Raw genomic sequence first — 13487 nt, 5'->3', positions numbered from 1 at the left:
AAGCAGATTGTGAAGAACTTCAAAAAGATCTCACAAAACTAAGTGATTGGGCAACAAAATGGCAAATGAAATTTAATGTGGATAAATGTAAAGTAATGCACATTGGAAAAAATAACCCCAACTATACATACAACATGATGGGGGCTAATTTAGCTACAACGAGTCAGGAAAAAGATCTTGGAGTTATCGTGGATAGTTCTCTGAAGATGTCCACGCAGTGTGCAGAGGCGGTCAAAAAAGCAAACAGGATGTTAGGAATCATTAAAAAGGGGATAGAGAATAAGACTGAGAATATATTATTGCCCTTATATAAATCCATGGTACGTCCACATCTCGAATACTGTGTACAGATGTGGTCTCCTTACCTCAAAAAAGATATTCTAGCACTAGAAAAGGTTCAGAAAAGAGCAACTAAAATGATTAGGGGTTTGGAGAGGGTCCCAGACGAGGAAAGATTAAAGAGGCTAGGACTCTTCAGCTTGGAAAAGAGGAGACTAAGGGGGGACATGATAGAGGTATATAAAATCATGAGTGATGTTGAGAAAGTGGATAAGGAAAAGTTATTTACTTATTCCCATAATACAAGAACTAGGGGTCACCAAATGAAATTAATAGGCAGCAGGTTTAAAACAAATACAAGGAAGTTCTTCTTCACGCAGCGCACAGTCAACTTGTGGAACTCCTTATCTGAGGAGGTTGTGAAGGCTAGGACTATAACAGTGTTTAAAAGGGGACTGGATAAATTCATGGTGGCTAAGTCCATGAATGGCTATTAGCCAGGATGGGTAAGGAATGGTGTCCCTAGCCTCTGTTTGTCAGAGGATGGAGATGGATGGCAGGAGAGAGATCACTTGATCATTGCCTGTTAGGTTCACTCCCTCAGGGGCACCTGGCATTGGCCACTGTCGGAAGACAGATACTGGGCTAGATGGACCTTTGGTCTGACCCGGTACGGCCTTTCTTATGTTCTTATGTGCCTACCCTCCAGCATATCTACCTCTCCCCCCAGTTTAGTGTCATCTGCAAACTTGCTGAGGGTGCAATCCATCCCATCATCCAGATAATTAATAAAGATATTGAACAAAACTGGCCCCAGGACCGAACCCTGAGGTACTCTGCTTGATACCGGCGTCCAGCTAGACAGCGAGCCACTGATCACTATCCATTGAGCCTGACAATCTAGCCAGCTTTCTATCCACCTTTTCTTTCTTCTCATGATTAGAGCTGGTTGGAAAATACAAGTTTATTCCTGCGACATAGTGTGCACAAAACATTTTTGTTTGAAATTTTTAGTGGAAAATTGTGATTTTTTTCAATTGAAAAAAATTCAAACTGAATTTTACATTTTGTTCAAATTTTCATTTCATTTTGGTTATCAAAAATTGAGATAAAACCAGTAATTGATTTTCAGTATGGAGATTTTTTCCCTCCCTTTCCTGCTTTTTGCCTTCCTTTTCCAGTGGAAAAAAATAAGGGGAATGTAAAATACAGGAGACAAAGATGACATGAGGGAACCTGAAAACTGAATATATTTTGGTTTTTGAAAAATGAAATGAAAATTTCAAGCTGAAACAAAAAAATTCAGTTTGTTTCCACTGGAAAAATCAAAATTTTCATCAAATCTAACATTTCCATGTTGATGAAAAATATTTCAGTTGAAAAATTTCAACCAGCTCTATTTCTGATTATTGACTTTATTAATAATAAAAGAAACTAACGTATATAGAAATGGATAACATAGCAAGAAGCTGGAAGGCAAAAATGGGTGACCCGAAATGCCTAGCAATGTACGAGGAATATGATATGCTAGACATTACTGGAAGATAGTGGAATGACAAAAGTGACTCAAACACTCTGGTACCTGGCTATCAATTGGATAGAAAGGACAGACTGCCGAGACTGAGGAATTAGCACTATGCCAAATACTTTCCATAGACTGCAATGAGGCACAATTCTGGAGTAGAGAGCACCATGCTGTAGGGTCTGGAGAAGGTGTGACGGAGCGATTCTGGCGGGACCCAACTGAGAGTGCCAAATCAGGACCAATTGCTTAAACTGGGCAGTCACAGCCCTAGGCTGGGGTTTTTCCACCTCTAAGGCAAACCAAACCAGCCAGACAAAAAGGACTTTGGTCTCACCCCACTGGCTAACCACAAGTCACACAAGCAATTTCCTTAGACACTCCAGTCTCCCAGCATCACCACCAGTGCACTCGTCCTGGGGATGAATGGTTATGAAAACCAACACCCCAATAAAAGAAAAAGGTTCTCTCGATCCCAAAGGACCAAGCCCCAGACCCAGGTCAATATACACATCAGATCTTACCCACAAATCACGCTGTTGCCAATCCTTTAGAATCTAAAATCTAAAGGTTTATTTACAAAGGGAAAAAGGTAGAGATGAGAGGTAGAATTGGTTAAATGGAATCAATTACATACAGTAATGGCAAAGTTCTTAGTTCAGGCTTGCAGCAGTGATGGAGTAAACTGCAGGTTCAAATTAAGTCTCTGGAATACATCCCCCGCTGGGATGGGTCATTCAGTCCCTTGTGTAGAGCTTCAGTTTGTAGCAAAGTCCCTCCAGAGGTCAGAAGCAGGATTGAAGACAAGATGGAGATGATGCCTCAGCCTTATATAGACTTTTCCAGGTGTAAGAATCTCTTTGTCCTTACTGTGGAAAATTACAGCAAAATGGAGTCTGCAGTCACATGGACAAGTCTCTGCATACTTTGCTGAATCACAAGGCGTGTCTGCCTTCTCTCCATGGGTCAATTGTGTAGCTGATGGTCCTTAATGGGCCATCAAGCCAGCTAGGCAGGGCTAACACCAGCTTGTCTGGGATATTTCCCAGAAGCAGAGCATAATACAAAATACAGACAGTACAGAGCCAATACTTATAACTTCAACTACAAAATGATACACAGACATACAGACAGCATAATCATAACCAGCAACCCAGAACCTGGTCTGAGACACCTTATATGACCCCCTTTACTTAAGATTTGGTGCCACTACAGGACCTTGGTTGCAACCCATGTTCTATATGGTCCCAATTTATATCAATAACGTCACAGAAGGGTGGGCAAATTTTTGGCCTGATGGCAACATCTGGGTGGGGAAATTGTATGCAGGGCCATGAATGTAGGGCTGGGGCAGGAGGTTGGGGTGTGGGAGGGAGTTTGGGGTGCAGGAGGGGTGTGGGGTGTGGCAGGGGGCTCAGGGCAGGGGGTTGGGGTGTAGGAGGGGTGTGGCAGGGGGCTCAAGGCAGGGGGTAAGGGAGCTCATGGCAGAGGGTTGGGCTGTGGGGTGCAGAAGGGATTCAAGGTGCGGGCTCCGGCCCGGTGCTGCTTACCTCAAGCGGCTCCAGGGTGGCAGCAGCGTGCAGCGAGGCTAAGGCCAGCTCCCTGCCTGCCCTGGCCCCGCGCTGTTCACGGAAGTGGCCAGCATGTCCAGCAGTGGCTCCTGGGGGTGGGGTGAGGTAGGCGGCTGCGCCGTGAGCTGTCCTCGCCTGCGGGTACCACCCTCAAAGCTCCCATTGGCCGCGGTTCCCTGTTTCTGGCCAATGGAGCCCTCTGCCTCTCCCCTCCCCTAGGAGCCACAGGGATGTGGTGCCAGCCACTTCTGGGAGCGGCGTGGGGCCGGGGCAGGGAGGGAGCCTGCCTTAGCCCCACTGCGCCACAGGGCTGGCAATCCTGCCGGCTGGACTGAAAGCCCTGACGGGCTGGATCCGGCCTGTGGGCCATAGTTTGCCCTCCCCTGGTCTGGAGAATAAAAATCCCAAGTCTATTATTATTAATAATAATTATTAATAATATATTTAACATTTAGAGAGTGATGACGACTACAGACTCCCATTAGCTCTTGGCTCCATTGTGCTAGGCACTGCACAATCATATAATAATAACAGTATATTACGCATAGGATTAAGGTGCCAGCCTCCTGATCAGGGAAAGGACTTTGAGGGTAGAATTTTAATGGAGACTGTTACTACCAATCCCAAGAATTAAAAATGATGTCAGTTCCCCCTCAAAATAATGAGGTTGGCTTAAAAATCAAGATAATTTAAAAATAAGAAATGTTGGGTTCTTTTCATCTGCCTTCTAGTTTTTGAGCCTGAAGAGGTCATGTTTCCAAGCTTTTGTTTGTTACCAGGAAGGCTAGAAACTGAATTTTTGTGAAAAGTGAAAACTGAGATTCTCTTGCAGTCACCTGACTCCAAGAGCTGGGGCTTGAAGAAAAACACCCAGGATAGTGAAACGCTGGATAAAATTGTGAGAGTTGGCAACAGTAGTCAGAGTTCAAAGAGGCAACATAGTCAAATGAAACAGTAATAATGGATGATTTCAGCTGCCTACTTATTAGAAATCGATGAAATGTCCCAGTGGGACAAGGTTCAGAGAAGCCATTTTGTGACACCTTGAAGGGTTGCTCCCTGGAACAGTCAGTTCTTGTTGTCACAAGAGGAGGGGCTCAGCTGCCCCCAGAAAAAGCGCAAAGCCAACCACCAATGAGATGCTCCAGGCATCTTGCCCAGCCACAGGGTCCCCCTGTGGAGCAGCCATGAGGAACGAATGCAGGCTGCGGGACCAAAGAAGAAGCTCTTTCCACCAGGCACAGGCTGAAACAAGCCAGACTTTCTTCAAAGCTACAGACTGGAAACCAGCCGGCCAGGGTCACATGGCCTCAGAGAAAATGCTCTTGACTTTATATTGGGTAGAACATAAACAGCCCAGAAGAACTGCAGCCCTGTCAACACTTTGCTAGCGAGAGGAATCATTTCTTATGCCTCCCTCCTGTATTAGTCACAATCATAAAACATTTACACATCACCCCCTCTCCAAACCACTGCAAAACAAAACCGGCGGTAATTCACCCGCTTTTCCCTCCCGGGCTTGCAAAATTGTTGCAAAGGGTAATTTTATAGTGCACCTTTGCAGCAAGGTTTAATCATCGAGGCAAATTTCTCGCTGCTTCAAAATAGCCCATAAATGTAGCTATGCATCAAATTCCTCCCCTTTCTCCTCCACCTGATCCTTTTTCACAGCCTAGTTTCCAGATTTGTTCCACAGTGTCCCCTGGTTCACATGGCTCCTAGGAGGAGCGTTCTCCTGCTGGCCAAACCACACTGACGGTATTTTTCCACAAGAAAGGCCAAGCTGTACCGATTGTGCAAACTCTGTGTGCTGTATCTGAATCCGCCAAACGCCTCATCCTGCGTGAGTCATCCTTAGTCAGGCAGCGAGCCTCACGGAAGGCAGGGTTGATCATGTGAGTAAAAGCTGCAGTGTTGGACGGTGAATGTGCTTATCGCCGACCAAAAGTTGAGGGCCAGATTCCGATACCCTGGCTGAGCAGTAACTGAGTACATGAGCAATCCCATTGTGCCAGATTCTGCTGCCCAGACTCAACAGCACCTTATTCCATGTGTTGTTATTGGCATTAGAGTAGCAATGAGAGGCTGAGATCAGGGCCCCAATACAGTCCCTGCCCAGAGGAGCTACAGTCTAAATCGACAAAGGGTTTGGGGGGGATGCAGAGATAGAGAGGGGACCTTGCCTAGGTCACACACAGCTCAGGAGTAGAGGCCAGGTCTACCAACACCCAAGTCAGCACCCTGCTGCTTTCCGTACAGTTGAATTTGATGGGTCTATGTGTGGAATAATGACCTGCTCAGGCCAGGTCTACACTGGCGAGCTTACAGCGGTACCGAAGCAGCTGCACCGCTGTAAGATGGCTCACGTAGCCGCACTGTGCCGACGGGAGGGACCTCTCCCGCCCACATAATAAAACCAGCTCAGCGAGCAGTGGTAGGTGTGTTGGCAGGAGACGCTCTCCCACCACCATAGCTCTGTCCACACCGGCGCTTCCGCCAGTGTCACTTATGTCGCTCAGGAATATGGGTTTTTTCACACCCCTGAGTGACGTAAGTTACACTGACAGAAGTGGGTAGTGTAGACAAATCCTACGTATGAGTAAGGCCATTAGAATCAGGCCCACTGAAATCAAAATGGGAGCGCCCCTGGAGCATGAGCTAGCGTGGCGGGACTTGGCTCACAGCGTTCGGTTTGTTGTATATTCTTCGTGTCACCCCATGAATTGCGAATAGATTCTATATGTCGTCCCTGTTCCCGACATCATTTTTTTCGGTGGCAAAAAATATGGAATCTGCTGGTGAAAGTCAATTAAATGCCACTTGCTTTACACTGTGGCAGATACTGTGAAATTGAACATACAGAGATATCTTCAGCTTCTATGATATGTTCACCCTCAGAGCCTGGGGACCAGTTATCCTCGAAGTCTCTGCCCCTCTTGGCAAGAGCTCCGCCTGCTTCCTTCTCGTGAGCAAAAGGAGGCCACTCCCACCTCCGGCATTTAAAGGGGTAGGGCAGCATTTTGAAACTCAGGTCCCTTAAAGTTAGGTCCTTCCCGTAACTGGGAGTTACAGGTGCTCCGATCTTCCCAAAATGAGGTTGCATAGTGTAGGTACCTAAAACAGGGATTTGGGTGGCTCACTTTAAGACACCCACGTTTTAACCATATCTCTTTTGTAAGTTGGGTCTCCATATTTATAACACTTCCCAGAGGACCCTCTCCTGTGGATTCCCCTTTGGGTAGCTAAGAGTCCCTCTGCAGGGTAGGACATAATCAAAATGTAGAAAAGGAAAGACTCGGGCACGGGTCCTTTTTAGCAGTTTTAATTTAGAATAAGTTATTAGCTGGGGAAATGACTCCCCTCCCCCGCCCCCTTGAAAAAACACACATTTAACCAGTTTCTCGGAGGACAAAGTGAAAAAAATGGAAGTTTCCATTTATTATTTTATAATTTTTCTGAATTCTAAAATATTTAAGATGCATAAATAAAACACCCCATTTCAAAACCGTCAATGTGTTTTTACAAAGTGAGCAGAGGGTTGGAGATAAATTGAAATACAACCTTCCAGGGGGATCTCTTAAATGAAGCCAGTATCAACGATGTTTAAATGCTCCCCTCCCCCTGCCATCGCCCCTGGTCAATTATTTATGTTTTTATGGAGTCTAACACATTCTTTTTACTTATATTGCTTGATATAATGAATGCGAGGTTTGTAGCTCCAGTGATGAATTTATGGCGGGGCAAATGTGTCATGAATAATTCCCATGTTTCCTGGTTTTAATTAAATCAAGTTCCATTTATGATAGTGCCATGTTGAGACGGGATGGCGTGAATTCTTGCCAGCGGGTTGCACCCTGGCTCTTAATGAGAACATTCAACAGAGATAGTGGTCCTGACCCTGCGTCCCCTATGTGAGCAATACTCCATGGATTAGATCCAGGAATTATGAAGCCTTCACTGTGCATCTGTCTCCATCTCGCTCTACCGAGGCACCTCACTCCTAACCTGCAGGCACTTTCTAATTGCCTAGTACCGGGCCCTTTTTGAGAGGACACTGACAATTGTACCAAATTAAGTGGCAGTTTTTTTGACGTGGGCCAATATCCATGATCAACTAGGATGATGCCACCACAAGCTCCATCTCACTTGCAGCCTACATGGGGGGTGAACCCAAGTTTTCAGAGGGAAGATTTGCAAACAGCAAAGCTGGCTGATGGTGAATGGAGGGAGAGCACCATATCTAACGGAAAGTGCAGGGAATGTTTAGATAGTCACAGTGCAATTTCTTATATCAGCATATGGTCAGAGCACCAGGACTAACATCCCAGCTCTTGCAAAAAGTGCCATGGGATCTTTAATGACTAGGTGTTCAAGGCCTACGACTCTTCTGGTGGGACCATTGCTGAAATATTAGTGGAACTGTCACAGGGTCACTCATCACACTGGCGCCTCCTGCTGGGCGTTTTGGGAACTAGCTCAGTCCCAGCGGGTGCACCCTCGGGTGGTGGTGGCTCTCCCGTCCTCGCCTCCGTCTGCAGAGCCATTATGGCTCCTTCCTCTCGGCGTCTGCTTCGTGGCACAGCCCACCGGCCGAGTCACCATCCAGTTTCTCCCCCTGCCGGGGGACTCCTCCAACCACTCCTTGCAGCAGCTTGGCAGTCCACAGCCTGGCTGCTGCTTCAGCGGCTGGGGGAGAGGGGGACAGGCCCGCCCACTACTCTGGGCCACGGGACCCTGCAACCAGAAGCTTCCTGCTGCCTCTTCCTTCCAGCTCACTGTCTCTATTCCCTGGGCCACTTCCCCTCAGCCTCAGTTCCTTCTGCTCCTGTCTCTGGCTCCAGCTCCTTTACCCTCTTCCCAGGGCCTCCAGCCTGTAAGTCTTGGCAGCCCATCAGGAGCTCTCCCTAGCTTCCCCCGGTCCCTGTTAGCACCTCTAGCTTCCCCCGGTCCCTGCTAGCACCTGCCCTTCCCCTGGTGCTGGTCTCTCTGTAGCCCCCTAGGAAGCCAGTCTTATCCCGAGGGCTCCCTACAGCAGACTCCCTCACTTTGGTCTGCAGCTTCCTTTTATTTGGGCCTGCTGGACCCTGATTGGCTGTTTCCCCTGCAGCCACTCCTTTGGCTGCCTGCCGCTCAGCCTCCATAGGCTGGTTTTAACCCTCTTAGGGCCAGTGCAGGGCAGGAGCCCTGTTACAGGGACCAAGACTCATCGGGTGGGACCATTCCTGGAATACCGTATCCAGTTCTATGGTTCACACTTCAAAAGATGATGAAAAATTGGAAGGGTTCAAAAAAACTCACAAGAATGATTTGAGATCTGAAAATCATGCCGTCCAGTGAGAGGCTGAAGAAACTTAATCTATTTAGTTTATGAAAGAGAAGGTTAAAAGGTAACTTGATCAAAGGCTGTACAGCTATGTATGTGGAAGAGATTTCTGACAGCAGATGGCTCTTTAATCTAGCAGAATGAGATGCAATGGCTGGAAGCGGAAGGGAAACAAATTCAGACTAGAAATAAGGCATACATTTAAACATGGATGGTAATTTGGGATGTGGTGGGGTTCTCCATCATGTGCAGCCATTCAGTCAAGACTCAGTATCTTTCTGTAAGATCTCCCATAGCCCAAACAGAAATTGTGGTCTTGATGCAGGAATTGCAGGGTGAGGGTCTCTGGCCTCTGTTATGCAGGAGGTCAGACTGAATGATTATGATTGTTTCTTGTGGCCTTAAAATGTATGAATCCAAAAGAGAGATCCTTCAGCAGCATGGTACCTGTTACCATCCTTCGAGGCCATTGACACTAGGTGGTCTAGGCAGCAGGAGACACCTACACCACCACTGAATGTCTCCCATCCATCCATTGACTAAGGCCAGTACTTATAACACGTGAGAACTAATGAGATTACAGTCTGTGGTAGAGTGGCTGCATGCACTGAGGGAGCTAAGGACACACAATGTATGAAATGACGATTGCCACTGTATTCCTCTTTCTGCTCAACATCTTTTCTGGTTTGTTTCCTTTCCCCTGTGACCGCAGGAGCACTTCTGGAGCTTGGACAAGACGGACAATAAGGTCCCACCCCAGCTTATCCTCCAGATCTGGGACAATGACAAATTCTCTTTTGATGACTACTTGGGTAAGTTGGGATGTGTCCCTAGTTCAAAGAACTGATTTCTCAGGTTGCTGTCGATTCTGAAAAATATATAAAAAAAAATTCGAGTCGACCTGAAAAGTAATTTTTAGAACATTTTTGGCAAATAGAAAAGTAAAAAAAAATCCTTTTGAGTAGAACAAAATGTTTTGTTTGACTTGACACTAAACATTCCATGTTGATTTAGTGTTTTTTAACTTTAAAAAAACCAAATGAAATTTCTATACAAGTCATTTTGAAGTGAAAAATTGAAACATTTTTTTCCGAAGTTTTTATGTTTTCGATATGAACCACTCAGTGAAGCCATCAGACATTTGCGAAATGTTTTGGTGTCTCAGAATCTGTGTTTTTTTGCTGATTAAAAAAAAATCAGGCAATGAATGTCACACCCCTCTAATGCCCAGTACTGAAACAGAGAGAGAGAGAGCAAGATGTGGACATAGAGATCAAATCACTATAGAATTCTCTGGATTACAGGAAGGTCTAGTGTGTCAGTGACAGTATAGTTCAGATCCCTGTATCACAGCAGGACTGATGCTAGGCAATCCCTGAATGCTAGATCTCCGGTCTCCGCCTTCAGTGCACCAGGTCCTCCGCTGGTATAAATTATGAGTAGTTCCAATGATTTCTGTAGAGCTGCTCTGATTTACATGAGTTGCGGTTCTATCCCAGTACCTCCATTAATGCCGATTTCACAAACCTTGGTACCTGCCCCATCATCTTCAATATTCTTAAGAGTCTAAACATTTTCTCCTAGGATTCCACCTTGATGCAGCTTTCCATAAGCCCAGAGCGTCTTGTTCTGTCTTCAATAATGAGTGAGAATTGGCTTCAAACCTCTTTCTAACACCCTTTTTATATCCTCTATTTGTAGTCACTTTTCGTGTTTCCCTTCCGCCTTTTCTCCTCCAGAACAAACATGCCCAGCCTTTCAGCCCATGCCAAGGTAGATAAACTGAATTCCATGCAGTTTGCTACACATGGGTCTTTCAGACAAGACTTTAAAACACCAAGGTCCCGTCTATTCTTCATGGACATTAAAGATCCTGGGGTATTTTGTGTAAGAATGCAGGAGCTTGGCTTCCTCAGACAAAATTCCCACCTTTCTGTTTTGTGCAGTTTGCTGAGTGTTCTACCCCAGAGGTGGCTGCACTGGCTGTAGATAGTTTGTGAAGTGCTTGGGCCTGTTTCAGGTGCCATAGAAATGTCAGGAGTTCCATCTTCTGATTTCTTCAGAGCATTTTAATTTCTAAACCTTTCTGATCTCTCTTCTCCAAACTCCCTCTGATTTCACTGCTCTGCATTGAAATGTGTTGCCCAAAACTAACCTCACTCTTCAGCTCCAGCCTGCTTTGTGTTGCACTGAGTTTTCAAGCCAATCTTTTGATTTCTGAATACGACGTGTGCGGGTGATGATCAGTGTGGCCTGCTCTCCCAAATGTATGGAGTGAGGTGATTTTGGCCCCCAGCTGCAGAAGCTGTATCCCATCAGTTCTCCCCCAACCTCAGTTCACCCCCTCCCAGCTCCCACATCAGTTCTCCGCATCACTGTGCCTCCCACATCACTTCTCCCCTCCCAAGTAGTCCAGACCCCCCTTACCCCAGAGGGAGGCAGCCCATCTCAGGGGGGTTTTCCTCCAGGCAGGGCTGAAATTCAGGAGAGGGTCTTGGTGTCCGTGTATTTATCAGTCTGGCTGGAGGTCCATGTTTCTGTCTCCCTGTGTGTGCCGGAGTGGGCAGGTGGGTTTATCTGCATGTCCACATGGCCCATTGTTGTCCAGGGTACAAACAGGTGGTTGCCTCTGCACCTCAGAATTGTTGAGTGGCTGTTTATTGGTGCCCGACTCAAGGTTGGAGGAGGGATGTTTTCTAGTTAGACTAAAGTGGGGAGACACAGTGCACCCCATAGGTCTGATGCAGCCCCCAGCTTTCTGTGCTGCAGCCACTGTTGTTAACACACAGGGGCAGCCAGGGGAGACTCTGCATCTAACATGCAATGCTCCCTCTGGAACAAAGCAGTATCCAGGATCTGTCTTCACTAAAGAGTTAACGCGGGGTCTTGGGTGTTTCCCTCACCCCTTCCCATCCACCCCCTCCCCCCCAACCCTCTGACCCTGGTGAAGTGCTGCTTTTCACTCGGCCAGCTGGCCCAGCTGGGTACCTGGGTCATGACCCGTTTTCCAGTTTGCAGTATGGACCCAGGCTACATCCCGCGAGTGCTGATAGTCCTTCTGCGCCTTCCCACCATTTCCCCTGTGTGCCCACAAACACAGCCCAGGGCTGTCTCAGTTCACTGGGAAAGACTTAGAGTGGTTGAGGTCACTGCAGCAGAAAGCACTATGGGATACACCTCTGGGCCTAGTGGACCCCATGAGGGAGCGCAGCACCAGTGAGGACATGGTCGTTTGGGGAGGGCTTTGCAATGTGGCTGCACATGCAATCTACTCCACTGAATGCAAATTAAGGTGGTCCCCATGCAACCGGCCTGGTGCCAGTGCGACCCTCTCTCTGGGCACTGATAATTCCCAGCTCCCACCCTGCCCTGCATTCTCTGCACAGGGTTAATGCAGGAGTGGCCGGAGGCGCTGCCTGGGGAATAGGCCATTCTCCTGCTAGGTTTGCTCCTCCTGAGGGATCAGGCTCTCTCAGTCTCTACTAATGAAATCCCCAGGTGTCTTCCTTCACAGGGAGCTCAGTGCTCAGCTGACCCAAGCCCTGGAGGTGGCGGGACGGATCCCGAGTGGGTGTAAATGGGGGAAGTGCCACTGACGCCAGCTGAGCAGTGTCAATTTGCCCCTGCTCTGGACCGGGCCCAGCACACCCATTGCTGTCCCCCAAAGGGAACTGCATGGCACCCCAGCACCAGCCCTTCCCACCCCCCACGAGCCTCATCCCTGACCTGCAGGGACTTCACTATGGTGACCAGGTGTCTGGTTTTCGACCGGAACGCCCAGTTGAAAAAGGACCCAGAGGCTTCGATCAGCACCTCCCATTGGCCAGGAACCTCCCCCCCACCCCCCCCAACTAGGAGCTGACTGCTTCCAGAGTGCAGCGCAGAGTCAGGACAGCCTTAGCTCTCCTGCGCCTCTGACTGGGAGCCACCGGCAGTAAGCCCATGTCCCAACCCCGTGCCCCGCAAACCCAGAGCCCCCTCCTGCACCCCAAACCCCTCATCCCCAGCCCCACCCCAGAGCCCTCACTCTCTCCCGCACCCCAAACCCCTCATCCCCAGCCCCACCCCAGAGCCCTCACTCTCTCCCGCACCCCAACCCCCTCATCCCCGGCCCCGCCCCGGAGCTCTCCCTCCCTCCCGCACCCCAACCCCCTCATCCCCGGCCCCGCCCCGGAGCTCTCCCTCCCTCCCGCACCCCAACCCCCTCATCCCCGGCCCCGCCCCGGAGCCCTCCCTCCCTCCCGCACCCCAACCCCCTCATCGCTGGCCCCGCCCCGGAGCCCTCCCTCCCTCCCGCACCCCAACCCCCTCATCGCCGGCCCCGCCCCGGAGCCCTCCCTCCCTCCCGCACCCCAACCCCCTCATCCCCGGCCCCGCCCCGGAGCCCTCCCTCCCTCCCGCACCCCAACCCCCTCATCCCCGGCCCCGCCCCGGAGCCCTCCCTCCCTCCCGCACCCCAACCCCCTCATCCCCGGCCCCGCCCCGGAGCCCTCCCTCCCTCCCGCACCCCAAACCCCTCATCCCCGGCCCCGCCCCAGAGCCCTCCCTCCCTCCTGCACCCCAACCCCCTCATCCCCGGCCCCACCCCAGAGCCTTCAGGGAAGGGGCGGGGTGGGGGCATGGCCTCGGGGAAATGGCGGGGCAGGGGGCGTGGCCTCGGGGAAGGGGCGGGGCGGGGGCGTGGCCTCGGGGAAGGGGCGGGGCGGGGGGCATGGCCTCGGGGAAGGGGCAGGGCTAGGGTGTTCGGTTTTGTGCGATTAGAAAGTTGGTAAGCCCAGACCTCACCCTCACA

The 13487-nt window shown here is 49.4% G+C and overlaps 1 protein-coding gene across 7 annotated transcripts in view; it reads left to right on the top strand.

Annotated features, from left to right (window-relative positions):
- Nucleotides 1-13487, top strand: part of DYSF (dysferlin) — a 288276-nt gene that overhangs the window by 252334 nt on the left and 22455 nt on the right. For 6 of the 7 annotated variants that reach the window (XM_045018205.1, XM_045018204.1, XM_045018206.1 and 3 more), the window contains one exon: nucleotides 9408-9507. In XM_045018205.1, the coding sequence (XP_044874140.1) occupies nucleotides 9408-9507 (100 nt within the window). Of the gene's footprint in view, nucleotides 1-9407; nucleotides 9508-10279; nucleotides 10341-13487 lie in introns of all 7 variants that reach the window. The other variant, XM_045018208.1, reaches the window with a different exon arrangement.

The sequence above is a fragment of the Mauremys mutica genome, chromosome 5 (genome assembly GCF_020497125.1).
Source record: "Mauremys mutica isolate MM-2020 ecotype Southern chromosome 5, ASM2049712v1, whole genome shotgun sequence".
NCBI lineage: Eukaryota > Metazoa > Chordata > Testudines > Geoemydidae > Mauremys > Mauremys mutica.
This window is presented reverse-complemented; position numbering and strand designations above follow the sequence as displayed.